The sequence below is a fragment of the Procambarus clarkii genome, chromosome 66 (assembly GCF_040958095.1).
Source record: "Procambarus clarkii isolate CNS0578487 chromosome 66, FALCON_Pclarkii_2.0, whole genome shotgun sequence".
Classification (NCBI taxonomy): Eukaryota; Metazoa; Arthropoda; class Malacostraca; order Decapoda; family Cambaridae; genus Procambarus; species Procambarus clarkii.
The window spans coordinates 25,904,831-25,924,936 of NC_091215.1; the positions used below are offsets into that span (position 1 = coordinate 25,904,831).

At 42.3% G+C, this 20,106-nt stretch overlaps 1 protein-coding gene across 1 annotated transcript; it reads right to left on the reverse strand.

Moving 5' to 3' along the window:
• Window positions 1-735: 735 nt before the first annotated feature.
• LOC123769362 (uncharacterized) lies at window positions 736-7,301 on the reverse strand. The gene is made up of 3 exons (XM_069310160.1): window positions 7,184-7,301; window positions 1,471-2,638; window positions 736-1,348 (listed from the first exon to the last, which is right to left on the reverse strand). Exons 1-3 carry the CDS (start codon window positions 7,299-7,301, stop codon window positions 736-738), a joined length of 1,899 nt encoding a protein of 632 aa, XP_069166261.1.
• Between the last annotated feature and the right edge of the window lie 12,805 nt (window positions 7,302-20,106).

Below are 20,106 nucleotides of genomic sequence, written 5' to 3' on the forward strand. Positions count from 1 at the left end.
CAGCAACAGTAACACAGCAGCAGACAGCAGCAACAGTAACACAGCAGCAGACAGCAGCAACAGTAACACAGCAGCAGACAGCAGCAACAGTAACACAGCAGCGGCGGCAGACAGCAGCAACAGTAACACAGCAGCAGACAGCAGCAACACTGTAAAAGTAAGGAGTGTGACAACGGGTATGAGGACAACGGTCGGAGTGACGGCTGCTACTGCTACTGCTGCTACTGACAACCAGCCGGCCTCTCCACATCCAAAAGATAGTACCACCACCTTTATTATCTTTATTATCTTTTGTAATATCCTCGAAAGTACACCTGATCAACCGCGTTGATTCCCAGGGTTATAACTGCGCGCGTCGGCGTCCAACAGTTGATTACCCCCATCAACCTGGAGGCTGGGTCGAAGATCAGTCCTCGGGGACATTGATCCTCGCAACAAGATCAGATTAAATTCGAAGTTAATATACTTGACTATTTCTGCTATTAGCTTCATATTACCCGGCTTAATTAGTGGCAAGTTGAAAAGCGTTATCACAGTAGCTTCAGTAGGAACTGTGCTTTTGGGGACTACATACTGATGGTTCTTGGGACTACATACTGATGGTTCTTGGGACTACATACTGATGGTTCTTGGGACTACATACTGATGGTTCTTCGGACTACATACTGGTTCTTCATTATTTGTTTTGTCAAGGTTCGTAGTGTAAAAAAAGGTGAAAGTTGAGGGAATAGATAATTATGAAATATTGGCTTTGTTGATTACATTTTGTCCTGAATCTTGGAATGAGACGTTATCTTTGTATTTCACTGTAAGAATCGTGTGTTCAAATTTGGAATACTCGCGGGATGGGTGGCGGTGAACAGTGGTCCAGGTGGATGGTGGCGCTGAACAGTGGTCCAGGTGGATGGTGGCGGTGAACAGTGGTCCAGGTGGATGGTGGCGCTGAACAGTGGTCCAGGTGGATGGTGGCGCTGAACAGTGGTCCAGGTGGATGGTGGCGCTGAACAGTGGTCCAGGTGGATGGTGGCGGTGAACAGTGGTCCAGGTGGATGGTGGCGGTGAACAGTGGTCCAGGTGGATGGTGGCGGTGAACAGTGGTCCAGGTGGATGGTGGCGGTGAACAGTGGTCCAGGTGGATGGTGGCGCTGAACAGTGGTCCAGGTGGATGGTGGCGCTGAACAGTGGTCCAGGTGGATGGTGGCGCTGAACAGTGGTCCAGGTGGATGGTGGCGCTGAACAGTGGTCCAGGTGGATGGTGGTGGTGAACAGTGATCCAGGTGGATGGTGGTGGTGAACAGTGATCCAGGTGGATGGTGGTGGTGAACAGTGGTCCAGGTGGATGGTGGCGCTGAACAGTGGTCCAGGTGGATGGTGGTGGTGAACAGTGGTCCAGGTGGATGGTGGTGGTGAACAGTGGTCCAGGTGGATGGTGGTGGTGAACAGTGGTCCAGGTGGATGGTGGTGGTGAACAGTGGTCCAGGTGGATGGTGGTGGTGAACAGTGGTCCAGGTGGATGGTGGTGGTGAACAGTGGTCCAGGTGGATGGTGGCGCTGAACAGTGGTCCAGGTGGATGGTGGCGCTGAACAGTGATCCAGGTGGATGGTGGTGGTGAACAGTGGTCCAGGTGGATGGTGGCGCTGAACAGTGGTCCAGGTGGATGGTGGCGCTGAACAGTGGTCCAGGTGGATGGTGGCGCTGAACAGTGATCCAGGTGGATGGTGGTGGTGAACAGTGGTCCAGGTGGATGGTGGCGCTGAACAGTGATCCAGGTGGATGGTGGCGGTGAACAGTGATCCAGGTGGATGGTGGCGCTGAACAGTGGTCCAGGTGGATGGTGGCGCTGAACAGTGATCCAGGTGGATGGTGGTGGTGAACAGTGGTCCAGGTGGATGGTGGCGCTGAACAGTGGTCCAGGTGGATGGTGGCGCTGAACAGTGATCCAGGTGGATGGTGGTGGTGAACAGTGGTCCAGGTGGATGGTGGCGCTGAACAGTGGTCCAGGTGGATGGTGGTGCTGAACAGTATTCCAGGTGGATGGTGGCGGTGAACAGTGGTCCAGGTGGATGGTGGCGGTGAACAGTGGTCCAGGTGGATGGTGGCGCTGAACAGTGGTCCAGGTGGATGGTGGCGGTGAACAGTGATCCAGGTGGATGGTGGCGGTGAACAGTGGTCCAGGTGGATGGTGGCGCTGAACAGTGGTCCAGGTGGATGGTGGTGGTGAACAGTGGTCCAGGTGGATGGTGGCGCTGAACAGTGGTCCAGGTGGATGGTGGCGCTGAACAGTGGTCCAGGTGGATGGTGGCGCTGAACAGTGATCCAGGTGGATGGTGGCGGTGAACAGTGATCCAGGTGGATGGTGGCGGTGAACAGTGGTCCAGGTGGATGGTGGCGCTGAACAGTGGTCCAGGTGGATGGTGGCGCTGAACAGTGGTCCAGGTGGATGGTGGCGCTGAACAGTGGTCCAGGTGGATGGTGGCGGTGAACAGTGATCCAGGTGGATGGTGGCGGTGAACAGTGGTCCAGGTGGATGGGGGCGCTGAACAGTGGTCCAGGTGGATGGTGGCGCTGAACAGTGGTCCAGGTGGATGGTGGCGCTGAACAGTGGTCCAGGTGGATGAAAAAGCAGGGCGACACTAGCTGTTACATCGTGTACCAACGGGAAGGAAATTCATTACTGATCACCCCATGCAACACCATAGACCTGCACATGTCTGGCCAAGATGCACTGGTGGGATAGCATTCAGTGATATCATAAATGGTATCCTAATGGGAGTGTGTGTGTATAGACGTAGAGGAATATAGTGATAACGAGCAGGTAATGGGCCTCGCCTCCTGGCTATCAGGTAACTGGTGTAACAGTTCCCGCAGACTTTTCCTCGCCTTGTCATATCTGCTCTTAAAGCTGTAGATGGAAGTGGCCTCCACTTCTACAGTTCCCAGTTCATTCTGCTGGCTTACCACTCTTAATTTATTGCACACGAGTGCGGGACTGGTGTGTGCGTGAGCGCCAGTTGCAGCCGCATGGTATGGGTATGGTTTTAATGAAACTGAAATAAGTTTATTGAGGTAAAATACACACAAAGGGATGAGGTAGCTCAAGCTATTCTCACCCCGTTCAGTACATCGTGTTAATACATACATATACACACATCACAAACAATAACCATATTACCAAACATTCCGAGAGATAAACAGCTACATTTCCTTGCTTTTAATGGGTTGTGGTTAGTGTCGGGGGGGGGGGGGATGGGGTGAGCCAATACTGGGCTAGTGACGTCACTGGCAGCCTTGTTGTAAAGGACATTAAGCGTCCGCACGTTTTCCGCCATGTTTTGTATGGCTACGTAAGGTTGTGAAGATGTTTCTCAACGATGACTCGACGTAAGACATGGGTGTCTTACGTCCCAGGCTCACGCCACCCAGGCTCCCATGGGTGACATGGGAACCTGGTGGATCAAACTCTCACAAGTCGAGCCTGGCCTCGGGCCGGGCTTGGGGGAGTAGAAGAACTCCCAGAACCCCATCAACCAGGGTATCAACTCTGAGGGAGACTTTAGTCCTGGGCGAGTACTCGAGCTTAAGAGATAAACAGTTTATTTCACAAGTGTTTGGAGGCCAAGCTGAGGCAAGATCATGAAAGACAAATGAAGTACAGAAGGGAGTTACATATAAGTAAAGAACGAGTACATAGGAGCTAGGCAAGCAGCAGAAAAGCGGTACAAAAATGATCAGGCAACACACACGCCAGGGAGCACATATGCAGAGAATGATAAGGAAATGTGTGAAATAAAATTTTCAGGGCGTTTTCGAACTACAACCTTGACTGCTTGTAGATTTAAGATGTCAACGATAACAGGCACTCCCAGAGGCTGATCAAAAAAGCAGCGACACCAAAAGTAAGGGAATTAGAGAAGCTGAACATGATGAATCACAAGGTCAGACAAGATCTCACCATGGATACTAAAAGAGGCAGCTGCAGCACTTAGTAGAGCCCTTTCTATAGCATTCAACTTCTCACTAGAAAGAGGAGAACTATCACAAGTTTGGAAAATGATAACGTGGTGCCTCCACATCAAGGAGTGACTCAACAACAGACCAGTATTAATAAGCATCTCTGAGGCACGAGTGACTGAGCTGAAGGAAGCTCGGAGCACTTAGAAGAGTGTAGTTTCGTTACCAAACATGAACACGGATTTAGCTAAAGGAAATTCCGCTAGACAAACTTACTAGATTTCTACGATACATAAGAAGAAATGAAGAAAAAATGGTTTGACAAAACACATCTTCCTGTTGACACTGTCTCTCGCAAGACTACTCAAGCTAGAGTATGGCTGGTGTATCAAGAAAGAGTTCCAAGCTGGGTAAGGAAATACCTCTTATGAAGGAGACTAAGAGGGTCACAGTGAGAGGGGAAATATCAGAGTGGAGTACTACAAGGACGGTACCAGGGACCATCCTGTTCATAATATATATCTATAACCTAACATAGGCAATAGGCTGCTAATGAGAAGAATAAAACCTGAGGACTATAACAATATCAAAATGAACTACACACACACACACACACACACACACACACACACACACACACACACACACACACACACACACCAGGTGGTCCGAAAAATGTCAAAAGCTAATGAACGTCATAATAATAGTAATAGTCAAAAACTATTGGTTGACATTGAACAACTTTTCCAAACCCAACCTATTGCCCCCCCCCCCCCCCCCCAGATAAATGTAAAGTTTTGAGGATAGCAACAACAGTGAAATCATAAAAGCAGGACAGAGTGAAGGAGGGGGAAGGAACAGATTCAGAATCAGAAAAGGAAAAATGTGTAAAGAGATATAACCCAAATGCTATACACAACCTACCCGAGCTCCACTGCGAGTATGCTGCTCCGGCACTCTCTACGCCAACGCAAAACAAAACGATGCAAAAAATATATAGAAGAGAACCAAATATATGAAAGAGAGCTCGTTCATGAGGTGCGAGGACTGAGCTACGAGTTAAGACTGATAGCACGAGGTCTCACCACACCGGGTGCTGCTGCTGAGCAAATATAACAATGAACACAAAAGGAAATTACAACAATATACAACATTATAAGGTTAAACTGACGAAGTAAACAAAGTGTTCAAGGTGAGGTATAATATATTTATATATATATATATATATATATATATATATATATATATATTAGTATATTTTGGTAGCAGTCTTTCCTGTAGACATATATTATTAAATATGACCGAAAAGTAAGATTAATAATTCTAACACGAATTTTCTCAATCTTTCGTACATTTCTTTTCACTGCTGGTGGTAATTCAAAAATCAATTCTCCAAAATTCATTTTTATTTCTAGTCTGACGCGACACTTGAGCGCGTTTCGTAAAACTTATTACATTTTCAAAGACTTTAGTTTACACATACACAACTGAATAGAACTTACACATCTCCGATTTGTTTATATCTACATTTGAGTGAGGTAGATGGGGTGAGGTGGTATTAATAGGGTATTAAATTCATCAACACAAGACAGAACACGAAACAATGGGTATTGAATGGAAGTGATTGTAGAAAGCCTATTGGTCCATATTTCTTGATGCTTCTATATTGGAGCGGAGTCTTGAGGTGGGTAGAATATAGTTGTGCATTAATTGGCTGTTGATTGCTGGTGTTGACTTCTTAATGTGTAGTGCCTCGCAAACGTCAAGCCGTCTGCTATCGCTGTATCTATCGATGATTTCTGTGTTGTTTACTAGGATTTCTCTGGCGATGGTTTGGTTGTGGGAAGAGATATGTTCCTTAATGGAGCCCTGTTGCTTATGCATCGTTAAACGCCTAGAAAGAGATGTTGTTGTCTTGCCTATATACTGGGTTTTTTGGAGCTTACAGTCCCCAAGAGGGCATTTGAAGGCATAGTTAGATTGTACGAAAGATTGTACGAAAGATTGAGAAGATTCGTGTTAGAATTATTGATCTTACTTTTTCGGTCATATTTAATAATAATAATAATAATAATATATATATATATATATATTATATATATATATATATATATGTGTGTGTGTATATCACGAAAATAAACACGTGATTAAGAATGTGACAATGTCAGACCACGGAGGAAAAATGAAACAGGAAATTTCCTTAAGTACTTTCGTATATTAAATACATCTTCACCTTCTGAAGATGTATTTAATATACATAAGTACTTAAGGAAATTTCCTGTTTCATTTTTCCTCCGTGGTCTGACATTGTCACATTCTTAATCACGTGTTTATTTTCGTGATATACACACACACACACACATATATATATATATATATATATATATATATATATATATATATATATATATATATATATATATATATATATGTAAACTAAATATACAAATGAAGAGAGAACATTTGCAAAGAAGGAAGATGGAGAACATACAGGAAGGAGGGGACATGAGCGAGAGGGGGCAGCGGTGGGAGGGAGGTGGAGGCGCTGGGTAAAATATTGCAAGGAAGGAACATCAAGGAGAGGGGGGAGGGGGTGCGGAGGAGGAGAGGGGGGTGCGGGGAGGGGAAGTGGGTGTTGGGTAACATATTGCAAAGAGGGAACACGAACGTGCCGGCGACAAATGTTGCAGATATGTTGCGCTTGGTAGGGAAAGATGGGAGGGAGGGCGTGAGGAAAATGATGATTCAAGAGAGTAGAAACTGGAGTTGAAGGATATGAGGAACGTGGAAATCAAACCAACAGTCTTGCCCTGACGATCTACACCAGCAGTGAGGTATGACCAGTGGGAGCACCAGAGGCATCGCTGGCCTCCAGGCCCTGAGGCCACGGCCCTGGTAATTCATCAACCACCAGTCAGACAGCCACACCAGGCACGGCTCAAATTGTGTTCACAACTAGAAAATTGTAGAAATGCTCCTTGGATTTCATGTATGAGCTCCGCTTCACGAAGCTCAAAGTATAAGAGTCTCAAAATGTGTTAATATTGTAAACTTCATAGCAAGATATTTTATATATACGAACGAACGAACGAGAGAGAGAGAGAGAGAGAGAGAGAGAGAGATATTCACATTATACCACGTTGATAAAGCGAGCCTACAGTGCCAGGAATCATTATTACGGGAGTAACGAAGCCTAACTTGTAAGTGTTGTAAGATATAAAACCTCCTTACCTCCCCTCACTGCTGACACCCATGCTGGAACAAGTTCATCACTAGCTTCACTATTTACAGCGAGGGATACCAAGCTGTAAATAGTGAGTAGAGTCTTTGTGTACCCGCCAGTCTTCATGCTATGGAAAACTCTTTAACTACTAGTAACACACTAATATCACCTTTTTAACTACTGCTATTCCCTAGGATTCCACCCACAACAATTACCTCTCTGGCGCCTATTTACTGTCGGTGAACAGTAGCACCAGGTGAAAGGAAACATACCCAACAGTCTATCACACCCAGGAATTGAACCCGGGATCCCCGGTTGCGCAGAGGACTATACAACAAGACCTTTTATATGGACCTCTTTGTAACTGCATGAGCATCGGTAAAGTGATAGTGTTTATTGACCAACGTATCTCATGTTCCATTAAAGTTTGCAACCTTCAGAATTGGATGTACAGTACAAATCCACAAGGGCCGTGACGAGGATTCGAATCTGCGTCCGAGAGCATCCCAGACGCTGCCTTAATCGACTGAGCTACATGGTTAAAAGGAGTTCGAATCTCCTCGTCACGACCCTTGTGGATTTGTTCATTTGATGCATCATGCAATTGTGATTTCTGTGTGTATTGGATGTACAGCAGTAAGTTCATTGGTGCTTTGAAGGCGGGATAGTTGGCTTCTTGTAATCTCTTCTGAAGCCTAAGCCTTAATGTCTTGGGTGGTGCACGTCACATTTCTAGAAACCATTTCTTTAATACGTTCATTTACTTACTTTACATGCAAGACTCAAAAGTCTTGTTTTTTGTAATAAGTTTTGTGATGTTTTTTTTTAATTAATGAGAAATTTATATGCACGATGGTAAGAAATCTTTCAGCGTGCAGTGCTTTCAAGTCCACACACACACACATACACATACATGCTGAAATAAGGACGTCGCGTACGTGTTGCGTCATATGGCTACCACATCCCTATCTGAATACGGTTCACGTCAGTACTTGGACTTACACCATCAGACCAGCCTCAGTCCCGACCCTCGTCTCTACACTACACTACACCCTCTCACCATTTGGTCACCATTTGGTCACCATTTGGTCCGGGAGACATCTCCCGTCACGCAGGGTGCAGTTGCGCCTCCACAGATCTCCAGTATCATCTTTTGATGCTGGTAATGGCTCAAAAGGGCCACCACTTACGGGCTATTCATGCCCGTGCCACCTCTTGGATGGCTTAATCTTCATCAATCATCAATCTACACCCTCTGCCCACTGATGCCTCCACACCTGCATTCATCAAGCACTTAAGCATCTACTTACCAACCTGTAGTCCAGCCACTTTGGACGGTAGAGCGACGGTCTGCTTCATCAGGTCGGCGTTCAATCCCTGACCGTCCAATTCCGTACCGTACGTATTCGTCGATCGAATAGTGCCCATCCTTCTCCCGCCGTCCCATCCCAAATCCTTATCCTGACCCTTATAGCCCTTATTACGACTATATAGCCCTTATCCCAGTGCTATATAGTCGTAATGGCTTCGCGCTTCCCTTGATATTTTTTTTTACCAACCTGTACATTATTTATCAGTCTTTAGTATTTTTGTTTACATTTATTAAACAGTTTAAGATCTGTGAAACAGTAGGAAGCTATTTATAGCTAACATTTAATTGGAAAGTGTTAAGCTCGTCGTACACTGTTTAATAAATGAAAACATAGCCCCCCAAATATTGAGAATTGATGTACAGGTTCATAAGTAGACGCGTAAATACTTGTTAAATCCTGGGGTCAGATTCACGAAGCAGTTACGCAAGCACTTACGAACCTGTACATCTTTTCTCAATCTTTGGCGGCTTTGGTTACAATTGTTAAACAGTTAATGAGCTCCGAAGCACCAGGAGGCTGTTTATAACAATAACAACAGTTGATTAGCAAGTTTTCATACTTGTAAACTGTTTAATAAATGTAACCAAAGCCGTCAAAGATTGAGGAAAGATGTACACGTTCGTAAGTGCTTTCGTGAATCTGGCCCCTGGTTCTCGAGTGTAAGTGCTTGATGAATCCAGGTTCAGGTGAATACGGACGATGAACCTTCATTGACCTGGAAGCTGTCAGCTCGTATATTACATGTGCAAGCAGGCGATGAGTCACAATAACATGGCTAAAGTATGCTGACCAGACCACACACTAGAAGGTGAAGGGACGACGACGTTTCGGTCCGTCCTGGACCATTCACGTTACATGTGTAAAGCTTGATAGTATGCTGACTAACCCCATACAGTGAGGAGATTGGTGGATATCTTGAGATCTTGAGGCTATCTTGAGATGATTTCGGGACTTTGGTGTCCCCGCGGCCCGGTCCTCGACCAGGCCTCCGTCCCCAGGAAGCAGCCCGTGACAGCTGACTAACACCCAGGTACCTATTTTACTGCTAGGTAACAGGGGCATAGGGTGAAACTCTGCCCATTGTATTTGATGCACTTTACAGTGGTTGATGTTCGAATGGTACGAAGATGCTGATGGTGATGTTTGGAACACTGTGGTTCATGACAAGTCCGTAGTGCTGCTGCTGCTGGCTGCTGCTGCTACCTGGTGCGTGACTGCCGAAGCTGTGATTATGGCGGCCTTATAGTTCCGTCCACCTATGTTTTAGACCTGAATTGCTCGTAAATTGGTTGATGGAAAACTCGCCTGGTGCCTCTTAGATGTTATCAACATTTCGTGGTATCCCTGCATATCTGGTGCAGATAATATTTGTAATGGGTAGAATTCTTGTAATTAAAGTAGGATGCACGATATGGCTGCCACTCAAGTTTTATAAGCTATGGATGGTCCCGTTCGTTATTCATTAGACGACACCTGTAACTGAGACATACAAAAGTCTTTTGTCACTGATAATATATCCTCTCTCTCTCTCTCTCTCTCTGCTTCACTATGTATAAGAATAACCAGTCTGTTGTTTACATTTCCAGACACACGGGCACCAGGTGAAACTGACGAGTGAGTTTAACCAGTGTGGACGCCAGCTGTTACCAACTTCTCAATATGGCACCTTACCCACGAGAAGATCAGTAGGTGCCATGAGGAGGATTCGAACTCGGACACTTGGTACTCCCAAGCAAACGTCCTAGAGACTACACGACATGGTCAAAAGCAGGTCATCCTGTGATTCAACTGAATCCCAGGTTGCACTTCCAATTTTCTCATTGATAACACGATTTCATTGTGCACTAAGAAGCACTTTACTGTGGCTCCTTAAACTATCCCAAAAGGAAATGTCGTGACGATGGTTCTCTACCTACGAAGACTGCCCTCATCATGGTTCCATACCCACAAAGACTCTGCCCTTGACTTACAACTGATTGAACTAGAGTTCGATTCTCTAACTAAAAAAGTAATTTAAGTTTCTTAGAGCTGATGTTCTGTTTATCTAGCAATAAATAGATGCCTGGGAGCAAGGCAACAATCTGCGTGGCAACCAGGCAAAGGTCAATCATTTGCCTAAGGGGACTTCACTCTGTCAATCAGGCTTTCTGTCCCCAACAATGGAAACCTTGCCCTTTGCCCCAGAAAGGCAACACCTTGACTATGGGAACCCACGAGACCACCGCCTGACTAAACACCCTTATTATGGATCCTTCCCTATGAAGACCCTATAAACTATGCAGGCGATGAGTCACAATAACGTGGCTGAAGTATGATGACCAGACCACACACTAGAAATTGAAGAGACGACGACGTTTCGGTCCGTCCTGGACCATTCTCACAATCGACTTGAGAATGGTCCAGGACGGACCGAAACGTCGTCGTCTCTTCAATTTCTAGTGTGTGGTCTGGTCATCACCCTATAAACTACTCCCTGTGATCCTATATTACACCAAGACACTGCCATATTGATAAGCTGTTCCTCGTGAGGACAGTACCCTGTAGACACTTTCCTACGAAGATACTATCCTGTCTATAAGCCCGACCTTCACTTATGCAACACATCATTACCATGTCCAAATTTCTCTCTTGTGAGCCATATACAAGATTTGAGAGCAATCATGATGGAAGAGCTTACCTTTAAAGAAGCTGCTACAACTGAAGAAAAAGACAGGTTGGATAACAAGATTCTTTTAGACCAGAGAATGCATACCCATGATGATACTTTTTAAGACATCAGTGCTCTCTAGGGTGGAATATTTTGCTCACTAATAGCCCCATTCAAAGCTGAAGAAATTTGTTATCTAGAGAACGTGCAAAGATCTTTTACCGTCTGAATCCCCTCAATAAAACACATAAATAATTGGGACTGTTTAAACATTGTAAACCTGTATTCTTTAGAGCGTTAGCAAGACATAATTTACGCTTGGAAAATACTTCGGGGAATGGTTCCAAATCTGTACATGGAAATAACTCCACTCAAAATCAGCTGGCATGGCAGGATGTGTAAGGGTCCAAGACTTTCAACACTTTCTCTACACATAAGTGGCATAACTGGCTAACCTCTCGCTGTGTTCAAGAAACAACTTGATAAAACACCTCCAAAGAATACTTGATCAACCAGGCTGTGATTCATATGTCAGGCTGCAAGCTGCTGCAGCCAACAGCCTGGATGACCAGACCACCAACCAGGGTGACTGGTAGGAGACCAGGCCGAGAGGACATTGCTCCACAGAACCAACAAGAGGTAGGGCAGGTAGGTAGCAGTAATGATTGCTTTGTTTACCTTGGGGTGTCCTTAGGCAGCAGGATGACAATGGGGTAGACACAAGAATGGAACATCAAGAGTAATGAAAGGGGGTCTGGAGACCTGTCTTGGGATCAATCCCCATTGCCATTCTCCAGACAATGAAGACAATACAGTATCTCAAAATCAAATGAAAACTGTAGCCAATGCATACCAAATACACCTTACTTCCTTGTATATTAACATGAGACCTTAATGGCTTGTGATGCCCAATAAATGAGTTGCCAAACAGGGATGTTGAGTTTGCCAGTCTCCAGAGGCATGGAAAGCAAAATAATAAAAAAATATATGAAAACAGCACTAGAGTGTTCCACCATACATCACAACTACGTCCAATAATATCAAACTTAATGTTCAGTGTTTCCTGAGAAATAAGGTGGCAAATATCGAGATAGTTGTCACCTATTTCAGACACCAAGTACAGTACTAGTCTCTGAACATCCAGGAACCTGGTCTGTTGTTTTAGGTGTTGTTTAATAGTTTGGAAATGAAGGCAGTTATAATCTATTATACTGTAATTTATAATATACAGTACACTGTACTGCAAATGGTTATAATGGCAACATTTCCTTACAAATGGGTGATATGTTATCTGGAGACTGGCACTAGGGTGTCTAAAAACAAGGCATCATGACAAATCTCTTATGAATCAGTTTTTTTTTCATATTTCAGTGGGTAATATACAGCATCCATTCTAGTATAATTTATGGAACATTTCCTCTTTCTATTCATGCCATAAATTTTGCAATTTAGTAGCTTTTGCAATAAACCTAACATAACCAATACTGTATTAAGTAATGGTAATGTCTACTCAGACATAACATAGGACAAAACCTGCACTTGTGTATTTGTGAGATTTGTGTAAAGAAATTACACCGAATCTTTCGCACTCTCCTGAGTGCTTTATCAAGGTCTGAATATGTGGTTAGGACAAGACTTGCATCTTAATGTCTAACTCTTGATTTAGACGATGATTTATATTTCTTTAATTTAACATGGTCTAACATTATCACATAACCTAAAGTAAATGTAATAAGTTGCACCACAGCTACATAATGCCCAACAGCCAAGTCATTGCTGTTGGGAATTATGATATACAGTACAATCATACCTTGTGGTTACCTTGCGATGATTTTGGGGATCAATGTCCCAGTAGCCCCGGTCTCTGACCAGGCCTCCTGGTCACTGGACTGGTTAATTAACCAGGCTGTTGGACATGGCTACTCGCTACTATACATTTACTAAATGACCTGCCTGACGGTTCATAAATAATACCCAAAACCTGAGGTAGCATCTAATCGTTTATATCACTGATATATAATTTCTCTGGCATCATTCTCTTGGTACTTTATAACATACTGTACAGCACAGTATTTATCTAGCCTATGGGCTAGGTTTACAATCTCAGCTTAACTGTCATGAAAAGTCAAACTGGAGAAGAACGAATCTACGGCATAACAGAATCACAGGGCTATTCCCTAGACGAGAGGATAGAACATTCTTATTCTACTTTGACCAGGAAATGGGCTTTACTCACTGCCCTCCCGGTCAGTGGAGCTCCCAATCCTTTCCTTCACAAAAAGGCAGCACTCTGTACTGTATTTCTAAGAAGATGAGGAGGGTGGGGTAGAGGGCTCATTTATACCGAACATCAAAGGATATGCCTGAATAAAAAAGTAAAAATATGTTATGTAGAATGTCTATCAGCCAATACAAGGCAGTTTCTATTTTCACCATATTAAACCACTCTCGGTAATGTACTGCCAACTTATGCTGGAAAAATTCTAGCGAGTTTGCTTGTAAAATTTTTGTTCTGCAGATTAACAGCCCAATTTCAGAATCTGTTTGCTCACTTCAAACTCTTTATACTGTGTGTATATATATATATATATATATATATATATATATATATATATATATATATATATATATATATATATATATATATATATTATATATATTATATATATTATATATATATATATATATATATATATATATATATATATATATATATATATATTATATATATATATATACAGTATTGTATAATATACAACAAAATTGATTCAAAAGAATATGTGCATAAGGAACATAGAAGTAATGTACAAATGTGGGGACAGGAGTTACACAAACTAATAAAGAAAGTACTGTATTATGCAAAGCATTTTGGGCATTTCCAATTTAAACTTAAAACATTTAAATTTATTGTTTTCAAGTTCCAACCCGAGGATATATTTTTAAAATCCTATTTATACAGCCCTCAATGAATCCTCTAATCCATTTCAACAATTCATATATGACCCCCCCCCCCCCTTACTCTGCAAAGGCAATGTAGCAGTATAGTAAAAGTACAGTACTGTGTAGCAAATAAATTTTTTTACTGCTGGTTTCTTCTAAAGTATCACTATTCGGTAAATTGACAAATGAAGAGAATGGTATGACAATGATCTTTTGCCTTGGGGTAACAGCACTAGTCTCCTCTGCCAAGTGCTATCATTAGAATACCTTCTTTCTCAACTGCTGAGCAGATGCTCAATTTATTCTATGAGCACTTAATGCAGGCTTACCATGAACCAATCTGAATCTTGCATTTTCTGATGTAGGTCATTCCTATTGGTAGGTTTGGCACTCTGGGTATCATGTCTAATTGGAAAGTCTAATTTCTAATGTTTCATAGCTTTTAGAGAGGCTCTGTAAACTCTGTCAGCAGAACTATTCCCATTGCGTCATTATATAATGGAATGTGAAAAAATCGAGGAATTCAGTGATAAACAACATCAATGGTGTCCAAGAAATGTGTAAGTACTGGTACTGTACTTCATTCATAATGATGTACTGCCAGGAACCTTAGCAAAGTATCCAAAATGCTTACTGTAGGTAATACATGCACATGACTGTAAAGCTGCCACCCAGTTGGGTGGGTGTAGATCAAGATTAGCAGCTGTGTGCCTTACCATAGATGTAAAGTGCCTTGTATAGTGACTATTTTGAGCCTCTTGTTGAATCACTTGTGATATAAAACGATTATTGATATGTATACAGTATATAATTGTGTACAAGGATGTATATATATGTACAGGTGTATGTAACAAACAATTGTGTAACTAGCTTCAAAAGATTGTCACTTGCTTAACTAAACGAACAATGGGGATCAGTTCCTGAACCCATTATGACTCTGTAACCCTTTCCACCGCCCACGGGATGGGTATGGGGTGCATAATAAAGAAAAACATTCAATTTGTGTGTTAAAGTAGGATGGCTTCAAGGAAATAACAGTATTACATTATATTTTAGGGGGATTATGATGTAATACATGAACATTTGTATATGCACTTCTTGTGATAGCGCATATCACAAGAAGTACATGTATATGGATAGTTTCAAAAGGTCTTTGATACACTGTCTCACAGAAGACGACATACAAAACAGTAATGGGAATCAACAAAATTCATAAGGAAAATTTTTCAGACCTGGAACTTCAAAAATAAGAAGACAGATATTTAAGCTAACTAAACAAAGCTGCTGAAGAAATATAGGAAAATTCCCTTTCACAGAGTAGTAGATGTTTGGAACACGTTGTGTGGGTGGTGGAAGCCAAAAACCATCAGTACAGTAGTTGCAAAGCGTTACATGCCCGAAACGCTTTGCGTAATAGTGGCTTTAGGCATTGTATGTACTAGCTCCTATCTATAAAGCCAACAAACTTTGTAAAATCTCTTTATGTATGTACCTTTGCCTAAATAAAAATTATTATTATTATTATTACATGACAAGAGTGCTGGGAAGACGGGACACTACAAGGGTAGCTCTCTTCCTGTAACTACACTTGGATAATTACACTTAGGCAATTACAAAATGGTAAAGTATGTTGGAATGTCTGGAAGGGTACTCTAAAGAAGAAAAAAAGCATTTTACAACTGAAGAGACAAAAATAAGCTTAGGTCTAATACTAAGGAAAAAAAATTAGGCTGGGGGAGAAATAATAAACTGGAATCTCCCCAGGGACCAGATTCACAGTTATACAAGCACTCGCCAACCTGTACATCTTTTCTCAATCTTTGGCAGCTTTGTTTCCAATTATTAAACAGTTAATGAGCTCCAAAGCACCAGGAGGCTGTTTATAACAATAACAACAGTTGATTGGCAGGTTTTCATGCTTGTAAACTGTTTAATAAATGTAACCAAAACCGTCAAAGATTGAGGAAAGATGTACACGTTCGAAAGTACTTGCGTAACTGCTTCGTGAATCTGGCCACAGATGTCAGTGCTAGGACCTGCACTGTTCTTATGTGAAAGACCAACCTGAAGAGAGTCATTAATTCATGTCAGTCTTTACAGATGAAATTTTCTTTTAAGAAGAATTGAAACAAAGGATTGCAAAAAAGATGAAGGATATGGGTATAGTACAATAATGGTTTGGCTAATGGGTATTCTAATCTAGAATACTATGTCAATAAATGCAGAATACAAATGGGAAAAGGTAAAAGAAGGCTAGGTGTTTCATAAACTTTCATAACCAAAGAAAGAAAAGGATCCAAGGATAAACATTACACTAAATCTATTACCAGAATTCCCTATAAACAGGTAACATCAACAATATAAGCCACATTCTCTAACATAAGGACAGTCTTCAGGAATCTCAAGACATTCAAAATACAATATACTGTACGTGAAACCAATACATTATTTCAGTACTGTATGTTACATCAACATGGAGTTCACATCTCAAGCACAGGCATACAAGAAAACTTAAAGGTCGTGACTTGATACCAATCTGGTCATCGGTTTCCACATCAATTCCAATGACCCTCAACAAGTGTCTAGCGTACAATTCTATTGCATTTCTGGTAGTGCTTTGTCAGAAGTTGGTGATGGATTATGATGTGTACCACCAATTTCAGAAGTGCCATGCTGCTTTGTATACGAGTCTTCACAGCACAGACGAGAAGTTTACCCACCATCTATCTTCTGTCAATGTTGGCAGCAGTTTACTTTGTCTTATCTTTCTGCAAGGTTTGGTGCTTTTCCCTCGATCTTATTACTCTGGAGGTGGAGATATTACAATAGAGAGGAATACCCCCACCCTTCCATTATCTGGAGCCACATTTTATTGATTCTCCCATTATCTAGACTTATCAATGTCTGCATCACCACCTCTATAAATTGAAGCTTGTGTAGTTAATTCATTGATATTTTTACATTCTTACAAAGCCACTAACACACACAGCATTTCTGGTACGTCCTTAATCTAATATAATTATTAATAGGTATATTATAGCAAAATTTGAGTTCAACATAATAACTACGATATCAATTGAAGGAAATAATTACACTGGTGAAGTTGCATGTCTTGGGAAATAATATTGGGGGAGTGTGCAGCCCAAGATATATTGTGAGTTTGAAGCACAAGGTACAGTTTAAGGATGAAACTATGAGGATGAAATTGGACACTTTTTTGTGTCACTTTTGAATAAGACATAGGTTGGACAGCTTTTTTTAATTTGTTAAAGAATGAGTTCCATAGACTGGGTCTCTTTATTTGCATCAGTGTTTACACAGATTTAGTTTGATTCTGTGGATATCAAAGATATATTTATTTCTGGTGTGGTGTTCATGGGTTCTATTACACCCATCAAGTAAGATTTTCAGATCAGGATTAGCATTTAGGAACAAGGTTTTGTACATGTAAATAGAGATACAAGAGAATGTGTGGAGTGAGTGTACAGTATGTTTAAAATGTTTTGGGATTTGAACAGAGCAAGTGTGTGTTGTCTGAAGACAGTTTATTATTGTTCTGATAGCAGATTTTTCCTGGGTGATGATGGGCTTGAGGTAACGAGTTAATCCCTATAATTCCTTTAGTTTTGGTGTAATTTGGCAGTGTAAAACATGTATTTACATCATATAATATAATCAGATATTAATTGGTTTCCTACATATATATTGATGTATTCCTATTAAATACCCCTAAAGTACTATAGAATATGTTAAACACTGTAAAGATAGTACAGTACCTAAAATAAAGCAAAAATTGTGGTAAATTATGACTGGTGATCTTTAATATAATTATATGGACCTTCTTATTTAAATAGCCAGAGTACCAACTGGTCTAGTTAGTAGAGTTTGCATTACGTTTACTACCTGGAGGCACCTCTTAACCTCTGGCTTGTTACAACCCTACACAAGTCCTGAATTCACCAGAGGGACACTCACTGACACTAGTGTCTCAACGAGGACAGGATGCCAGAAGATTGTCATAGATCCCCCCCCCCTTTGTCCTAATAATTTAATATAACTGGATCTTAAAATGCAGCTGTGTTTTGGCATATAGACTCAAAATCAGCACCACTTCATCTTCTCTCACGAACCCCTTCTTATACTATACCACTCTTTGGTCAGAAATTTCAAACTGTGCTTCTTCACTACTTCCATATACTGTAGTTCACTTTCTGTGCTGCCCCTACTTCATCTTCTGTCTTTTTTTTCAACACAGTTCCCATTCTCCTTCATGGGGCTGTCTCAGAAGATTATCGTTGTGCAACACTCCCCACACATTCAGTTTCATCCGGGCCTCTGGTCAACTTCAGAGGCAAGTTGCAGAGATTGTTGCCCATTTGTCCCTTGGTGATATTCAATTTATACTGTATAATCAGCCGAGGCTCCAATCCAGTCAGTCAACGCACTTTCAGAGGTCAACACACCACCACAGGTCAACACATCACCACCACAGGTCAACACACCACCCACCACCATGGGTCAACACACCACCACAGGTCAACCCACCACCACCACAGGTCAACACGCCACCTCCACAGGTCAACACGCCACCTCCACAGGTCAACCCGCCACCACCACAGGTCAACACACCACCCACCACCACAGGTCAACACACCACCCACCACCACAGGTCAACATGCCACCACAGGTCAACACGCCGCCACCACAGATCAACACACCACCACGGGTCAACACACCACCACGGGTCAACACACCACCCACGGGTCAACCCACCACCCACGGGTCAACCCACCACCCACGGGTCAACCCACCACCCACGGGTCAACCCACCACCCACGGGTCAACACACCACCCACGGGTCAACACACCACCCACGGGTCAACACACCACCCACGGGTCAACACACCACCCACGGGTCAACACACCAGGCACCACCACAAGTCAACACGCCACCACAGGTCAACACACTATTCTTATTCTTTCACTTATTCTTCACTCCCCCTCTCTCTATTGATTTTGTTTGTTTGCCTTTATGTACCACTTTACTGGTTTGCCTACCCCTATCACTTTGTAGAAAAAAGAATTTATTTCTTCTTCATTCCTGCTCTCATTTAAATGTTTTGCCTCGGCGAGGTTCAGTTTCAGCTTCTCTCTATCTTCTTTTGAAAGATCTCGTGGTCATTAAGACGAGATCTTTCAAAAGAAGATAGAGAGAAGCTGAAACTGAACCTCGCCGAGGCAAAACATTTAAATGAGAGCAGGAATGAAGAAGAAATAAATTCTTTTTTCTACAAAGTGATAGGGGTAGGCAAACCAGTAAAGTGGTACATAAAGGCAAACAAACAAAATCAATAGAGAGAGGGGGAGTGAAGAATAAGGAGAGGGGGAACAAGTTCCTGAAGATTGCATACACCAACATAGATGGAGTGAGATCGAAGATACTGGAGTTAAGTGATGTAATACAGCTGCAGACACCAGACATTGTTGCACTCACGGAGACAAAACTTGAAGATGTAATTTTAAATGAGGTCATATTCCCAAGGGGCTACTCAATTTGGAGACGGGACAGAAAAATTAGGAAAGGCGGTGGCGTTGCTGTGCTGGTAAAAGAACACCTAAAGGTGAAGGAAATAATGACTGCCAATCCACAAGAAGTTGACATAATAGCACTAGAGATCTGCTATGAGGATGATAAACTAATGATGATAAATGCATATAGTCCACCGCCAAGCAGCACATGGTCAAAGGAGGAGCTAGATAGTAAACGTGAAGGTCTTATAACAATAATGAGAGAGATTATAGCGAGAGCGGATAACGATAGATCACGACTGTTGATAGTCGGTGACTTCAACTTGAAATCCATAGACTGGGAAGCATATGAAGCTAAAACAGAAGATTTTTGGACCTGTAAATTTGTAGACCTCATCCTGGAAACATTCTTGTATCAACATGTTAAACAAGCTACGAGGAT